General features: G+C 38.0%; 1 protein-coding gene across 2 annotated transcripts in view; it reads left to right on the top strand.

Annotated features, from left to right (window-relative positions):
* Positions 1–18,601, top strand: part of ROS1 (ROS proto-oncogene 1, receptor tyrosine kinase) — a 71,696-nt gene continuing 53,095 nt past the window's right edge. For both annotated transcript variants that reach the window (XR_008351118.1, XM_053460169.1), the window contains exons 1-11: positions 1–443; positions 7,584–7,644; positions 8,536–8,684; positions 9,655–9,790; positions 9,973–10,180; positions 11,987–12,063; positions 12,926–13,042; positions 13,505–13,689; positions 14,614–14,711; positions 16,107–16,624; positions 16,927–17,136. Coding sequence is in view for 1 of the 2 variants with exons in the window: in XM_053460169.1 (XP_053316144.1) it covers positions 330–443; positions 7,584–7,644; positions 8,536–8,684; positions 9,655–9,790; positions 9,973–10,180; positions 11,987–12,063; positions 12,926–13,042; positions 13,505–13,689; positions 14,614–14,711; positions 16,107–16,624; positions 16,927–17,136 (1,873 nt within the window). In the remaining variant the exon portion in view is untranslated. The remainder of the gene's footprint in view (positions 444–7,583; positions 7,645–8,535; positions 8,685–9,654; positions 9,791–9,972; positions 10,181–11,986; positions 12,064–12,925; positions 13,043–13,504; positions 13,690–14,613; positions 14,712–16,106; positions 16,625–16,926; positions 17,137–18,601) is intronic.

Genomic DNA, 18,601 nt, shown 5'->3' on the forward strand with positions numbered 1-18,601 from the left:
GAGATCTTCCATGGCAAACTAGCCTTTCCAGATATTGTTTGGAAAATTATCGTTTTTTGGAATTAGTCAAATCTTTCAAACGTAACTGTAGTGTAATTGGATCAGTTCCTCTACAGTTGTTCGTAATGGATATACAAACTTTACAATTATGTGTGTAAAAGCATGACATGCTTAAAAACGATTACATTGTAGCATGCTCGTGCTGGAATATACTTTTCTTACATACGGAAAGAGAATGCTGTTCCATATTTACTTTTTTTTTTAACTGTCTGAATTGGTGCTAATATGTTTTATATACAAACAAATTGGAGAATAATAGAAATCTAATTATGCGTTTTATTTTGTTATTCGGTGCACAAAACAAATTTGGTCTTTTTTCATGGACTGCTACTTTGCCATTATTTATACTCGGAGTTTGTTTGGATTTATGCACAAGTATTCCGGTAAGTTATACTTTCATATATTTGATTCTTGTGTTTTACTTTTGGAATTTTGGAAGCTAGAGTTTGCCACATCTCTGTTTTGAACATTTATGGATTTTCTAAAAAGATTTATTTAAAACAAAATGTAAAGGATCTGTCATTTTATCAAAATTCTGCATTTTATAGTTCTGCTTGGTAAATAAAACCATGCACCTCATGTGTATAATAAGTTGCTGATTGGGATTGATTGGTTCAGGGTGGGCGAAGAGATGGGAGAGAACTTTTAGACAGTATATCAATTATGCAATGCTGCTTAAAGTAAATATTTTTAAAACAATTTAACCCCTTCGTGACCGGGACGTACCAGGTACATCATCCCCCCAAAAATGGCCACACGTCGTCACAATGGTGGTGATCGCGGGGGCGCTGCTGCTGCTTTCTTCCCAGGTGTCTGGGCAGACCAGCACAGCCACCCCCAGCCTGCCCCCGAGCCTTCGATCACTCCCACGGAGCGATTCTGTAGGCTCAAAACACAATCGCCGGCAAACCGCAAATGCTCTGAAAAATACCCCTCATCTTATGTTCGAGGTCGTCTTCTAATCAGACCTCAAATCTGATGGTCTGACTACAAGACTAAGATCCCCCGCAGCGCTGCAGGGGACCTGGATCCTCCTCTCTGACAGCCTCTGCTGCTGCCAGCACTTCCTCTGGAGGCTTCTATGACAGAGCGCCGGCATCACATGACCTTGCGGTGCTCCACCATAGAAGCCCTGGCAGAAATGCTGACAGCAGCAGAGGTTGTCTGTGCACATCCCGCAGCTGGTGAACCTTTGCGGAATGCGCACAGACAACCTCCACTGCTGCCGGCACTTCTGCCAGGGCTTCTATGGTGGAGCACTGGAAGGTCATGTGATGCCGGCGCTCAGTCATAGAAGCCCCAGCGGAAGTACCGGCCAGCAGTAGTGGAGGTCTGCATCACACTGATACCCACCGGCATATCTGGGGACAGAAAAGGCATATCTGGGGGCAGATGTGCATAACTGGGGCAGAGCGGCAAATAAAAGGAAATAAAAAACAAAAAAAATCATTATTTCAATCATAGTTTTTATTAAATATAAAAAAATAGTTTACATGTGAACTAGTAAAAGTTTTATCTTATAGGGTAGTCTTATATTCAGGCTTTTTCTTTTTTTCCTAAATTAATATTCAAATTTTGTGGGGTCGTCTTATAATTGAGCAAATACGGTAATGTGTGGATAAATTGTGTGAATGAATTAATGTGTGGATGAATGGTGAGAATTTGTGTGAATTAGTGAGAGAATTAATAATTGTGTAAAGGAATTCTAGGTTTACTAGTAAATATTAATTCACATATAAACTATTTTTCATATTTAAAAAATTCCTTAGACTTCTCCCCGTGCTTCAGATTTCTTGGTGTCCAGTGGGGACAGCCAGTGGAGTTCTGCACGATGCACACAAACATCCTTTGCTGCTGGTACTTCCGCCGGGCTTCTATGAATGAGCACTGGAAGGTCATGTGACGCTGGTGCTCAGTCATAGAAGCCCCAGCAGAAGTGCCGGCAGCAGCGGAGGTTGTCTGCGCGCATCGCACAGACCTCCACTGGCTGCCAGAGAGGAGGATCCAGGTCCCCTGCACTCTCACTCATTCATGCAATTCATCCACACATTAATTCATTCGTTATCTCCCTCATTCACACAATTCATCCACACACCAATTAATTCATGCTCTTACTCACTCACACAATTCACCCACACATTAGTTCATCAATTATCTCACCCATTCACACAATTCAGCCACACATTACTTCATTCATTATCTTAATCATTTTCAGTCTTTCTTTCAAGATTCTCACTACCTCCGTTTCTCACGATCTCTTCCCCCCTCTTCCCATCTTCTTACTATCTACCCCTTCTTAATATCTACCTGCTCCCCCTTCTTACTATCTACCCCCTCCCTCCTTCTTACTATCTACCCCCTCTCCCCCTTCTTACTATCTACCCCACTCTTACTATCTACCCCCTCTTCCTTCTTACGATCTACCCCCCTTTACAGTTCACTTACCCTGGTGGCGTCCTGTAGTGGGAGCACGAGGCCTCAGTCTCACTGTCCTGCCACGGCGCGTGCAGCTTCACCGCTGAGCGTTGGGATATGACGTCATATTCTGGCACTCATCATGAATTCGCCGCGCCACGACCAAGGCCTTGAGCTCCCACCACCGCAGTCAGGGCAGCGATAGGGAGCAGAGGAGACAAAGGGGGTTGAGCGGTTGCTGAAAACTTTTTCATGTGCGCAGCCCTGGGCTTGGTGATGGGACGGCACACCCCTAAGGCCGGCCCTGCTAACAAGTAATCTGATAAAAAAATATTTTTAAAAAGTTTAAAAATTTAAATGCTCACGTTCCAGTTTTGACTCCACAATGTCTGAGAAACATTATCTATACATGTGGGGTAGCGCTGTACTCAGGGGGTGTTACTGAACACAAATCAAGACCTATTTTGTTCTTTCACAAAGATCCACTCAGATGAGACCTGGACCCAGCAAACTGATCTGTCAAAATTTCATGTTTGAAAACTGAAATGTGCATGTTCCAATTTTGAACCCGCACTGCCAAAGAGACATGCCCTACCCATGTATATGGGGTATTCCTGTACTCGGGGGGTGTTTCTAAATACAAATCACAAGTTGTTTCAGTAATTTCATGTACCCAGGGAAAAAATACTGAAATACTGTGTTTGGATAGGATGGGTTTGTTAAAAATGAAAAATACATTTTACTGCAATGTTTAGGACAGACTGTCATCTTTCAAAAAACATATACTTTTGTTTAGCAGTTTTTCTTTTTCTGGATGCTATTGGGGCAAACTGCCAGCATATCACATTTAAAAAAAATCTTGTTTAGAAACAGCAATGCGCGTCATTCATATTCAATCCTGTAAGTGCCAAAATAAATACAAATCCATGCATATGAGGTGTTTCCAAAAAAGGACAAATACCTAAATACACTTTTGGAGTTTTTTTCCCATTTGCACTGGTTATATATAGTTTTATAGGTGAAAGCCCTACTTGTGCTGAAAAAAAACAATATATAATGTGTTGTGGTGCACTAAATGAGTTAATGGGCATTCAGAGTTGAAGACAGTCATAGCAAAAGCACAAAAATGGCTCTGGTCCTTCAGTGCAAACATGGTAACCCCCCCCCCAAAAAAAACCTGGTCCTTAAGGGGTTAATTAATCGACAAGAAAAAAAGCACAAGCTATATGTAGTTTATAGTAAATGAATTTACTGCTAAAATGCTGTGTAAATATAATATCGGTTCTACTTCTGATACACAACAGCTCTGATGGCCTTGAACATCTTAATGCAGATCATTTTAGGAGAAAATGGCTGCCGTTATTTTTTTTTAATATTAACAAAGCCTAACTGGTGTAGATTAGCAGCTCTTCTTCAATACTGTCAGGAACGCTTACAAACTTAAACAATGATCATAGAAGCCACTGAATGGTGTCATTGTTATTGTGTTGTGTGTTCTTTTATATTCCATTAAGGCAGCTGCCCTTGTAAAGCTTTTGTAGGGTTCCACATGTCTCCTTTGAAAACAGAACGCTGATGTTGAATTTGATTATGCGTACGGATCCTTAAACAGCGAAACATTTTGAAATTTAGCATGTCCTTGCTCTGTGTGGTTGAGGTAAAGGGAGCCTTAATTAATTTATTATTATTTAACAATGCATATTCAAGTCAATGTTTTTTTCCTATTAACTAATTTTTTATGAACAAAATTATATATAAAGAAACAGGGGGCTGCGTTACAAAATGAATAAAATTCATATACCAACTACAATAAAATGATAAAGCTGATGGGATGACACGCTAGACCTACCAAATACTGTCTCGACCAATGTAGATATTTATTTTAAGGCATATGTATGACAGAGCAGTGTGTATGAAATAAAAATCAAGGGCCACTATGGTTTCACCTTGCCTTTAGCTGAACGATTAATAGACACTAATGTGCCATATACACAGCTCCAACATCTTATTGCTATACAATGAGACGCCTTTGGACCATCTCCTCCCAGCATTGCCTGTTCATCAGCTTGTAGTTAATGGGAGATTAAAGTGTTATCGGTTACATTTTAATTATTTTGCTCCATCTCATTTGCTTCTTGAAGGTGGAACACAAGTTGGTATTTCTACTAAAACCAGGGATTGTCAAATCACACCCATAAAGTTCTCCCTATTAGCTATTGCAACCATTTTTAGCATATTTTTCATTTTCAGCTTACATTATATGCAACATGCTAAATTCTTGACTAGCTGTGTGACCTGACCTGTGGTTAGCATTTCCTGGTTAGTGGGATTACCCAGCACATGATGCCCTTAACATTAAAAAGGACTAGACGAGAGAACACCTATGTCACAATGTCATACCACCAACATTCCTGGTGCCTGATTTGGGACACCTGTGGCAGTGGTGTGGGCAGCACATGATGCCCATAACATTAAAAAGGACTAGATGAGAGAACACCTATGTCACAATGTCATACCACCAACATTCCTGGTGCCTGGATTGGGACACCTGTGGCAGTGGTGTGGGCAGCATTCAGCTTCAGAGGATTGCGAGGTGGGCACATGGGAGCTGCACTAGAGGTCTGTGCTGTCGGTCCATTTATTTTGCAGCTCACTGGGTCGGTGAACGCCGATAAGAGGATCTCCTTAACCGGCCCATGATCCCCACTGCCCTCAAAAGCAGTTGTTGTAACTTAACTGTATTAAGTAAAAGTGATGAATAACTCAGATAATAGAAAACGCTGTACACCATAAAGTAAAAATACCCATGAAGCATTCATGTGACAATAAAAAAGTAACAATTATGAAGTCATGCACAGAGGAAAGGAAGAAATATCAAGTTATATGTACCACAAATTCAACCCAAAACAACGGGGGCAAAGGAGATGACGCCAATGTTTTGGCATAAGGGGTGCCTTAATCACATGATCTATAATAAAAAGCAAAAGCCAGTGTATAAAAACCTGAAGGTATATGCATAGCCAGTCACTTGTAAATATAGTGAATATGTGAGTCCCAGTGTTTTTAATGGCTTTGCATTTGAGACACAGAAAAAAATGAGTAGAAAGAGGTGGAATGTACTTGCAACAAAACTAATGTGACATGTTCCAAAACCTAGTCTCTGTTTTGTAGGCTTTTGCAACATATGGAATCATTTGAGAAAATAAAAATGTTAGGTTGCATTTATTTACGTACATTTCCTCTAAATTTAAGGTTTATTTTTATGGATATCCGTCATAAATAGTAATATCAGTATTTCGTTGTTCATCTTACATCCATACGTGGATATAGTACTGTAGCAAGGTGAAATAATCAGATGACAACAAACCAGCTTTAATAACAGAATTTCCATCAGCCGATGTTTCTTTCAGCACCAAGTCAACAATGTTGAGTTTACACATTTGTTTTACGTTAGCATAACGAAGCCAGGCCACAGCAGCAAACAATGGCTATTGTCAGAAAACATGATATATGTGAGCGCTGGGGGATTAAAATTAAGATAAAATGTGATTACACAGCCTTTAAGCAGGCAATGAATCAAACTGCTGATTGAGAGAGGACAGGAGAAAGCTGGAGTCTACAAACTGTGGGAGCCTGGGAGTGAGAAAATGAGTCCCAGGGCAGATGGGTTAATCAGTGTTAGTACCCACACCGCCCGGCCTTACATTATAAGAAAGCTAAGAAAATAATAGTCATTAGAAGTAAGCACAAACACAGGTCATGAATGATTTTTGGGGTGCTTTTTGCCTGCCTCAATTTATTTTATTATACCCTATTATTAGAACCTGATCAATGTTTATCATGAAGAACTAAAAGTATATATATATACTCCTGTTCTGATGGATGTTGCTCCTCAGTAAACCCTGCATTGCCTTATTAACCTTGGATGTGGCCACATGAAATATGACTATGTCAAGTCTCAGGTACCCATGACTGGGACTTTTTCTAATCTTCTGGTTTGCTGTAGGTAACAAAACATCCTGTAATTTTAAAAATGTGTTCAGTGGTAAAAAAATGATTGTTTCAAAATAAATATACAGCATATTTCTCACTATAACTGGATTACCTCTCATGCCCCAAGTCATGCATCCCTGTCACTTAGTCCAGCAATCTAGCTTGCATTATTTATTATTAATAGAATTGAACTTGGATCAAGCAGAGCTGGGAAGGCCACCATAGATCAATTTCATCTGTCTGCCAGGGTCAATCATTACACACTCATTCTTGTTCTAAAATCCATTATGTGCCTCACGGTTTAACTCTTTTGTGCGCTAAAATCACAAAGGTGTTGTTAGAGGTGGGTTAAGAGTCTAATTATTATAATCAATAATTATTATAAATAAGCTATATCCACCAGTCAATGTTAATAGGATGTTGAGTATTGTAAGATGCGTATAAGGTGCTTTATAGTATAGTACGGTCTTAAGCCTTGGCTCTCGATAAGTTTAGCAATGCCCCTGTGAGTGAACAGTTTTTAAAAGGTAATTAACAACGACTTATTTATCATTATAATTTACCCTTTTCAGAAAACAATGGCCAATTTACTCTGTGCATTAAATCATTTACTACGTATTGCAGTGTAACACCTGCATGACCCATCCATGGGTTGTTATACTATTAATTTGTAATTTATCCTCAATGCTCTATTGCCCATGAAGGCTCCAGGGCATTGGATTTAGAACTAGAGTTGGAACATCTTAACAATGGTCTAAATAATAAGTATATAGATTCTAACCCACAATAGGCATGATTCTTGTCCCTTTTCTTCAATATGATTAGGTATACAAAAAAGTAAATTAAATAAAAATAAGATAAACCGTTATATATAAAACTCAGATGGGTTTACATCCCCATGTGGAACAATTCTGAAGCAAAGCGGGGTTATCACACAAACAAAAGAATATTGTTGATTTTTGGATTTGTTGTTGATTGGGCTAACACTTTATGGAAACCATTTTTAACACAACATAATGTTATATTTAAAAATAAATAACTTAAAATGATTTGTAAGCATTTAACAACTGCAAACTATTCAATTTATTTACGACGTGAATGTTTGTTCTGTACAGATAACATGCTATGACTTTGAATGCAGACACACAGAAAATGGTTCTTATAATGATATTCAAGGTATGGCACTCCTTATTTTATCTCTGTGTACTGATTGTCCTGTGACTCTTCCTATGTCATATCTCAGATGATTATTTTCTAAATATCTTGAACGCTGTTGTAAAAATTATATTGGCTGTGTGTTAAAAGTATATACTTTGTATTTGATCAAGCCATTTCCTGCATGAGATCAGGTGGTTTTACATAGTTACACAATTGTTAACCATGAAAAAGATCGATGTCGTCTAATATACTTTTAAAGTTTTACATTTTATTATTCCAGAAGAAATATGTGTTTTGTACCTGTTGCGTAATTGAGGAAATAGGTCACAGTAAATCTAATTGCTACGTTTATGGTCATGCAAAGCCCTTACATTTTTATGACCCTGTATTGTATTTTACTAAGCTTTTTTACATTATCTTAGAATATTGATTTATTAAATCATTTTATTGCGTAAATTACCATTTTTGTCCCCTTTTGCATTTTTTAGGGCGTTCATAGCATCTTAAATATGTGTATACGTATGTATTGATCTACCAGTAACAATAATGTTAAAGCAAATATAGATAGTATTCATTCATCTATATAAAAAGTATTCCTACCTGAGCATTAGGACCTAAACATAGATTTTAAGTGATGGCCTGATGACTGCATAAGGAACATATAAAAAATAATGTTGAGGGGACTGCTGATGGAACCCTTAGAAATTATTTGAGCTCCATAGTGGTCCTCAAACCACGGTTTGCTGGCCATGGGATAGGCATAAAGCTATCCTGGATCTAAGATCAAGAACTGATTAAGGTACGAGTATTTATATCAAATGTCCATGTTCCTATGTTAGATAGCATTGATGGTGAAAGCTGTTGAATAATATGTAAAACATAATAATAATTACCTCCATTTTATTTCAGACTGCACAATTGAACCCACACCACCCTTTGCCTCCTACCTTGGGGCGTATAATATTACGTTGGGCTGGAGCCCACTAAATATCTCGGGAGTAAAATATATAATTCAGTGGAAGTATGTGCATATTGCAAGTGAATGGGAATACACAGAGGTAAGAGATTGCATGCTGCCAACAAATACCGTATTGGCTCGAATAAAGGCCGCACTTTTTTCCCCCACTTTAAGTCTTTAAAGTGGGGGTGCGGCCTATATTCGGGGTCTAGCGCCCGACGCCCGGGACATGCAGTCCCGGGCGCCGGGCAGGCAGCCGGGTTAGGATACAGATCCCCCGCAGCGGTGCAGGGGACCTGCATCCCACTCCCCGATACGCTCAGACAGCCTCCCCTGCCAGCACTTTCCACGGAGGGGGGTGCCGGCACGGGAGGTTGTCTAAGCGCATCGTGCGGACTGTCCTGTTTTACCTCTACCCCCCCCCCGGACTTACCGGAGCAGACTCCCGGGTGTCTTGCGGGGCCGGCGGGGGACATCTACGCAATATGCGTATACAACTTCCGGAAGTTATATTGCGTAGATGTCCCCCGCCGGCCCCGCAAGACACCCGGGAGTCTGCTCTGGTAAGTCGGGGGGGGGGGCAGAGGAGGACAGTGGTAGCATATCTCGGGGAGGGAGGACAGTGGCAGCATATCTCGGGGAGGGAGGACAGTGGCAGCGGATCTCGGGGAGGGAGGACAGTGGTAGCATATCTCGGGGAGGGAGGACAGTGGCAGCATATCTCGGGGGGGGGCAGAGTGGCAGCATGTTTTTTTGGTGCTTTTTTAAAGAAAAAAACGTTTTCTTTATAAAAGCACCAAACTTTTAGGGTGCGGCCTATATACGGGGGCGGCCTATATCCGAGCCAATACGGTAATACATTGCAAATAAATTTTGCACTATTCTCTGGGACCTATACAGCAATATCAATTTATGTGTTAATTACATGCATTTAAATAAGAATTGAGATGGATATTTTTAATAAGTTAACTTAATGTTGATCCAAACATGTAATATTTGTCTAGTGGTACTCGTGCTATGTTATTTATTTGTATATGTACTTGTTTTAATATATTGTACTTTTAATTCAGATAGTAACAGAGCCTTCATATACAGTCAATAACCTGTCACCCTACACTGAGTATTGGTTCAGAGTTATCTGGATTATATGCCAACTCCAGTTTCAATCCCTGCCAAGTCTTGTATACCGGACACTGGCATTTGGAGGTAAAACATACTGTTTCTTCGATTGTAAGACACATGGAGAGCGTGATAATCATATCTAGAATCAGAGTTTCAGTACTATACACAGAAGCTAGTCTGTCATAAAGGTCTGTTCTGAATACGTTTCATCAAAATCAAAGAGTTAAATATATATATATTCATTGTATGATGTACATATTTTACAGTTCCTTCAGTAGCTCCCATTATTGAAAATCTGGAAGGTTCTAGTCTTTATTCAATAGAAGTCAGCTGGCTTCCTCCGATGTTTCCAAATGGACCTATTGTAGGCTACAATCTGAAACTGTCTACTGACCAGGAAAACCCGCAATACTCTTCGGTGACTGGGAAACTTAGCTTTCAGTTTTATGCCACTAAACCTGGAACCACATACAGGTAATGCGAGTGTTGAGCAAAAATGCCTGCAAAAGCAAATAGATATATATGAATTCTACTCAGATTATTAAAATTAGGAACATAATTATGCTAACAAGAAAGCTCATTTGGTAAAGATGATATCTTTATTGGCTAACTGACATATAATGGCTTGCAAGCTTTCAAGACTATCTAGGTCTCTTCTTCTGTGCCTGAAGAAGAGACCTAGATTGTCTTGAAAGCTTGCAAATTTATGAAATTTGGTTTCTCACTGTTGTATGGCTAACATGGGATAACCGTACAGTTGTGTGAAAAAGAAAGCACACCCTCTTGAATTCTGTGGCTTTACATATGAGGATATAACAACAATCTTCTGTTCCTTAGCCGGTCTAAAAATTACAGTAGGTAAATACAACCTCAGATGAACAACAACACGACATATTACATTGCGTCTCATGGCCTATTCAACAAACATATAGCCAAAATGTAGAACTGTGAAAAACGAAGTACACGTTATGATTCAATAGCTTGTAGAACCACTTTTAGCGGCAATAACTTTAAGTTATTGTTTTCTCTCCCATCGGTCTGGAGGAATTTTGGCCCACCCTTCTTTATAACACTGCTCCAGTTCATTGCTTGCATTTGTTTATGCACCGCTCACTTAAGGCCCCGCCACAGCATTTCAATGAATGGTTGACTCAACGTTGCATTTGAAAAAAAACACAAGAACAATGTCATTTGGACAGACGAGACCAAAGTGGAGATGTTTGGCCATAATGACCTGCTAAGGAAGAGATTATTTTTATTTTATCCTGATATGTAAATCCATAGAATTCAAAGAGGGTGTACTTTCTTTTTCACATGACTGTATAGGCGAACAAGGAAAGACAGTTTCTTGTTTTTAGAATATGTGATTATTTTATGGTTTATGAGTCAAGAGTAAATCCAACAGTATTACGAGGGTGCTGTTTAAGTAATAAGCACACTGTACTCAATTCAACATACCTATCAAAAGAAAGTCAGGTTTTAAGATATGTTTATGACATGACACTTCAAAATCAAATGACTGATGTTGTAGCTACTTACCAAAGCTGCTTCTGCTTGCAAACAGTTGCAGTATAGTCACAGTGATTTCAGTAATGTTGACCTTACCTGGTCATCTTTGCGTTCTGAATGTAGAACTGGATAGAAGATGTAATCTAGTTTTTTTTGTGCAAACTGATTAGATAAATTTTATTTTCATTATTAAATTTAAAGGAAATTGCGCAGAGGCACAAATCCATCAATAACTGTCATGCATACAGTATGATAATACATCGAATTAGTATTATGTTTAAGAATATATACATTTATACCGTAAAAATATAACCCTTATCAGTCATACTCAACCTCTGACTGTGACTAAGGATTTACACAAATTCTTGCATTCTGTGATCTCTGACTTTACATGGACAGATTACTAACTAACTATGAAACATATAAAATGACGAAAATAAAATATAAAAAATAACTGAACATTAAATAAAAATAATAATACAATGTATGTGGCATCAGGGTGTAGAATTATACAGAGAATTCACAGAACTGTAGTTTGACATATGCTGCTGGATTGATTGAGGCCACTGCATTAGTGGCTAAATGTATTGAATTCATTTATGTGGGAAGTTGCGATCATGAGGTGAGCAGACAATTAAGAATCCCAACAGTCAAGAGGCTGACATGTTAATCTGGAAGTATTTTATATTTATCATGAGATTATTATGTTTAAATCATTTGTTACTCATATATTGGATAGTATTGATTCAATGTGATAATGTTTTTCTACAGGATCTCTATCGCTGCAGTAAATGTACAAGGAGAAGGACCTGCAGCAGAAGCCAGCATTACCATGATGAACGCAACAGGTATAATAAATAAAGAATATAATCAATTTAGAGGACATTTTAATCTTTTTTCTACGCAATTTTCCTTCAATGGTCTGAATTGTTGAAGTTAATTGACAGAGATACCTTATGACAGAATAACATAATGTCGTTAGCATGTTACGCGCATTGGGGTTGCAATAAAGTCTACCACCGGCAGTCTGTTAAGAGTTGTCCACGGTTGCGACTTGTCCATTGGCAAGGTGGCCTGCTGAACAAGCTAGAATGCCATTCCTTGACAGAGGCAGAACCAACTTTCCATGCAGGGCCCAGGGGTGCTTGAGTTTCTGTAGAAAAGGAACAGGTATGACCAGGCCACTGGTTTCAAATTGCTTGGCTTATTCAATGTATTTTCTAAACTTTTTTTTAAACAAAGGATTTTCATGTTTTGTTAACAAATGCACTGAAAGCTATACATCTGTGCATTAACTGTCAGTTGATGAGGTTAATATATGATGCCCTACATCAGTCTTGTCACATGTGGATTTGATTTAAGGACTGGGTTGTGAATTCTGACATCCACTTTGCTGTTCTATGGTGTTTCTGGTTTCATTGTGAACACATTTCCATATAGCTAGGGAAAGTATGTTTTCGGTTTTCAGAATTTTTTGATTCATCAGCCCTCGTACAGGATCATACACAGATTTCTAAGCAAGATAAAAAATTACATACTACCATTAAAAAGGTTTGAATGCACCACAATATGGATTACTCTCTAAAGGATATACAGCCATTTTGACAATGTTTCAGTGTGTAATCTTCTTAGTGTTGTGAACGTATTTTTAGTTTTGCAGTGAAAATGAATATAATTTTGTGTTTCACCTTCACATTCTACTTTGATTAGTTTCAGATAAACCCCTTTGGTTATTTTTATCAAGGAATAATACATTTAAAAAGAGAGAGAACCTGCCGGAAATGATATATGAAGCTCAGTGTCTGACGGTGCACAACAGAATAACTGGTAAGTGTACTCTTGTGGCCATTCCATATTAGCTTTCAGATTCTAGGTGTTACACTTTTGATCATCATGTTTTAATCAAAAGCAGCACTATAATGAGTGATTGTTCAGTGTTATAAATGAGTTGGTTACCAAAAGTTTATCAATGAGATAAATACACGTGTGGAAAGCCTACGCACATCACTAGAGGGCAATATTTAAGTAATCCTGTGTTGCGCTCACTACTGGGCTCCAGATCAGAACAGGCCCCATCCTTTAAAAATCTAATTATTATAATTATGAAATGATTAATGTCTATATGTAATATTTTGTTATTTTAGTGATTCTGCTGTAGCTGGTAGTGGAAAAATAATACTTGATTTTTTATGCTTTCAATAGAGTCCCAGAATGAACTCCTCTAAAACAAGTGACCATGGTGTAATATTTGTATGACATTAAAGACACTTTGAATATTAATTTCCACAGGAATTTCCATGGATATTTATAACCAGAAAGTCTATTTTTCTGAAGACTATGAAATCTGGGTAAAAGGGGCTAATGACATGTCGGACATGACCGATTTTAGGATTTTGTATGCTGGCTCGGGGAACATCACTTCAATATCCGTGGACTGGTTAAATAACAATATCTATTTTATCATGGACAATCAGGTAGGCTTTCAGGAAAACTTCTTAAAATGTTTTCAAAATCTGTATCATTTACTAAAGAAAATGGTGCTCAAATATGATCTGCCATCAGTGTAACCCCTATAAAGATGTCTTTTGAATACTATAGTGCAAAGTTTCATTGTAATAGAGTTTTTGTGTGAACATTCCTTAATTCTTACATAGATGTATCATTAACCTGTAGGTGACATGTGGGGTATATTCAGTAAAGCAGAGGTTTGGGTTTTCAGGAGAGTTAGTTTCAACTCATTGGCTTCGCTAAATAATATAAAATGTCAACTCAGGCGCACTGGCTAGGTGCAGACTTAAGTAGTGTATATAGACTGCTAACAAGGGTGCATTGGAGAGTCTCATTACCACTAGGATGATATACCGTCATTGATGTGGCCCAGGGCTGCTGTTGCAAACCTAGGTCTAGTCAGCCCAAAACAAAATATAATGCTGTTTGTCTCTTTATAATGCATAATTGTTAAATTAAAACTCAACTCTACTGCAAACTCAACATCAAACCTGCTTTAGTGAATAAACCCTAAAGATGTTGATCTGTGACATATTCAAGTCCTGTGCATTCTGGATTTCAGTGAACCAGTCAAGGTGTCTGAACTTGGTCAAATGGATTGCCTATAAGTTCTAGGCAAGGGTCATCACCTTAGGAATTTCAGTACACTCGGAAGCTAGGCTTAACAGGGACCCAGAGGTGCTTGTGGTCTGTAAATAATAAATGATAATAAAATGTGTAATGCAAAGACTATATATAAAGTCCAATGTCCTCTAATACGTTTTGGATGCAAAAATATTTATTAAGAATAACTAAACAATACTACTATTCACACTCATGGTGCTTAAGAGACTGTTTTCAGTTGGGATAAGGCAAATAATATATAGTAACATTTGCTTCCTTGGTTTTAGTTGTACTTCTGCGACTTAAAGAACTGCACATCTGCAGAACATATCCCACTGACAATTGTTCTGCCTCCACTGAAGATTGTGGTGGATCCGTACAATGGGTATGTATTGCTTTATGTCCAGTTTAACTCAGACCAGAAACTCTGAATCAATTCAATTTATAATAATTTGAGAACGAACACTCACAATTTTGCCCAATTAGTGGACACAATGAAATCCAGTCTAACTGCATAGTGAACATCCAATTCTACATAGGCATTGCAATTCTAGAACAGGAGTGAAGTTACTTTGTATATATAAAATGTGTCAGCCTATCATATCGCCAAACAAAACAGCTGCCTGGTGTGCTGAACTGGAGGGGGCATCGCCATGAAGGTCTTTCCTAGGTTAGCAAGGAAGTGCATGCAGAGGGTCATTAGGAACCAAGTTCACCTAGGGAGCAAGAACAGGCTAGAAATCCTAGGGCAGGACCTGTTCCTGTGAAGCAGTCTCCTTAAATGCCCACCATTTCAGACTAAATGAAATCAGTACTGTTTTTTCATATCCTTTTGATCAACTTAGAAAAAAAACATTGGAACCATTCTAAACTAATTTTGTGCAGTTATTCAAATTAATAAAGTAAGTCTAAAGGTATAGGAATGGTTTATTAGAATTGCTAGAAAATGGAGGATGTGTGTAAAATTCTCCAGGCTGTATTATTTAGCGGACAGCAGACTAAATCATTGAACTTAGCTTATGATGCCCAAAAATCTTAAGACTTCTTAATACGGTCAATAAAATGCCATAATTGTAAATTGCAGTTAAAATGCATTTTTTTTCAAACGAACTTTATTTTGAATGAAAATTGCCTGTTTTGTGCGCTCGTACTAATCAATGAAAACAAGGACAATTTCTGACAACATAAAGGAAAACGAATTGCAAATGTAACATAAAATCGTTAAGATTTGTTCATTCATCTGCAGGTGTAGCCCCCATTACGAGCCATTTTGGCACCATTACAGGCCATTTTGGCACCATTACAAGCCATTGTGCTTGCTGATGACTTAACCCCTGAAAGACAATTGACGGTCCGGGCACGTCATGCGCAAACATCCAGTTAGTGACAATTGACGTACCAGGACCGTCATGACTTTAAATGGGCCTATGTTCGCTTCCTGCACCCAAATGGTGTTGCTGTAATTCCTCAATGTCGATATATAACTTGTGTGGGTTCAGTAAATGGGAAAGAAGAAAATTACAGCTAAACACGAGCACTGCAGAGATGTTAAAACAGCTATTGTCATGATGGGTACAAAAACCCCCAAAGAAAACAGCCTGGTCCTTAAGGGATTAGCACAGTTGTCATCTGAACTAAAGTACATATGATGGCTGTGGTGTCCCTTTGAATAAATACTGATAGCAGAAATATTTTTTTTCAAATCCAAGCAAAAGGGGAATTATTAGTTTTGTAGATTGTTTACTTTTTGTATACTTTAACTTGTTTTTCTTACTCCTAGGTATTTATTCCTGCTTCTGAATAATGGTATCCACAGAACAGTTCTCCCGGAGAGTCCTAATCAGGCCATTGTGACCCATATAATAAATAGCTCCATTATTCAGGACTTTATGGTCAATGTTCAGTTGAAAAGAGTTGTTTATGCCAGTGTACATCGGGGAAACATCTCAATTGTATCAGCCTTTCTGGATGGAACCAATGATAAATTACTGAGGCACATAAAGGATAGTGACATTACCGAAATTAGAAGCTTTTTTTATTTCAATGACCATTTATTCTTCACAGACGGAAATCAGGTGTTCCAAGAATACTTCTATTCAGATAGATATTGGTATAATGAATACTTGGTAACTTGTGATCTGGCGGCTTCTGCGTCTTCAGATTATAATAACATTATGTTATATGGAGAATCAATTCAGCCATTTCCACTGCCAACCCAGCCCCAGAATGTAATGGTGTTATTTGGAGCCCAGTTTGCTACCATTATTTGGCAGCCACCAAGGTCCACTATAGAATCTAGTAAGTTTTCCCAGAGTTCTCATTTAGTGCTCACTGATTTCTTTTGGTTGAATGATCATCAAGTGAACTTGAGTGAGTTTATGGCACTATTTATTTCTGTTGATTTCTTATGTGTTTTTTTTTTAGCATTTAAGCCGAGGATATCACAGTTAAAATGATTTTATCCTTTTGAACATAAATGTGTTTATTTAATTATAACAAGATAAAAATAAACACTTGGCAAATTATATTTGCTCCTCAGTTGTACTCTTAAGCCTTATATTTACAGACATTGAAATAATGTTGGCATTATGCTTCCTAAGGTCCTACTGCATGGAGAGACTGGATGTATAGCATTAACGTAACGTCAGAAGACTCAAAAGCATCACAGATGTTTTCAAATATTAGTTACACTAATATAACAGTAACAAAAATGGCTCCATCTACAAAATACAGTGTAACAGTGCATGCATCGTCACCTGCTGGAAACAGCCAATGGACAGTACCAGTAACAGGAACCACACTGGACCCATGTGAGTTATTATTGCAGACCATGTTATTATATGCATTCCAGGGTGTGATATTGCAATCAAAACGTTATAACAGAAAGGGGTAATATAGCCCTAGATATCATTTAACCTACACAACAGAGGTAGGGCTACTTGTCCTTTTTGTGTCATTACCCTCTTGTCAACCCCAATCATGGAGCGTTGATATTTTCTGCGGAAAATGATAATTATGACCATTATTTTTGCTCAAGTTCCTCAAGGAGAAAAGCTGAGAAAGATGACAATGGGACCATTTTAAATATATTACTTACATATTAATTATATAATGACATATGTTCTTAATAGCATAGCCAGACAAAAATGATTCTATTGATGTAAACCTTGTTTATCCATGGGATAAAATTGTTTGAGAGTTTATTGAGAAATGGCATACAGGAATATATTGTGAACAATGATATAATCAGTAGGAGTCAGCACGGTTTTCAGAACAGATCTTGTCAGACCAATTTAATTGCATTTTATGATGATCTGAGTAAATGTATAGATCAGGGTGTTGCTGTAGATGTTGTCTACTTAGATTTTTGCAAAAGCATTTGACGCTGTTCCAAACCAGCGGTTATTGTATAAGCGAGGACAAATAGGTGTTGGAGAAAATGCCTGTGTTTGGATTAGAAATTGGCTTAGTGACAGGGTGCAAAGAGTTGTTGTTAATGGTAAATTCTCAAGCTGGACAACTGTGGTAAATGGAGTGCCTGTCTTGGATCCAGTTCTCTTTAACTTATTTATTAATGATCTTGAAATAGATATTGGAAGTCACTTGTCTGTGTTTGCTGACGACACAAAATTAGGTAAGGTTATCAAGTCTGACCAGGATGTAGCATCTCTTCAGAATGATTTGGATAAACTAGGGGACTGGGCAAATAAGTGGCAGATGAGATTAAATATAGATAAGTGTAAGGTAATGCACTTTGGTACAAAAATAAGCACACAACTTACACTCTTAAGGGCATTGCATTGGGAAAAGCAGAAAATGAGAAGCACTTAGGTATAATTGTAGACCATAGACTTAGCAACAAAGTGCAGGGCCAGTCAGCAGTTGCAAAAGCCAGTAAAGTATTGGCATGCATAAAGAGGAGTATTAAATCACAAGATGAAAATATAATTTGACCTTCTTATAAAGCAATGGTGAGGCCTCACCTTGAATATGCAGCGCAATTGTGGGCACTAGTTTTTAAGAAGGATATTGTAGAGCTGGAGAAAGTACAGAGGCGGGATACAAAGTTAATTAGAGGAATGGAGAATTTTAGTTATAAAGAGACTACTGAACAACTGAACTTGTTTTCACATGAAAAGAGATGTCTAAGAGGGGATCTGATCACATTGTACAAATACATACAAGGTCAGTATAAACAGCTTTCTAGTGATCTATTCACCAAGAGGTCTCTACAAAAGACATGGGGTCATCAGTTGAGACTTGAGGAAAGGAGAT

Source organism: Spea bombifrons, chromosome 3, assembly GCF_027358695.1.
Source record: "Spea bombifrons isolate aSpeBom1 chromosome 3, aSpeBom1.2.pri, whole genome shotgun sequence".
In the NCBI taxonomy this organism is placed as follows: Eukaryota; Metazoa; Chordata; class Amphibia; order Anura; family Pelobatidae; genus Spea; species Spea bombifrons.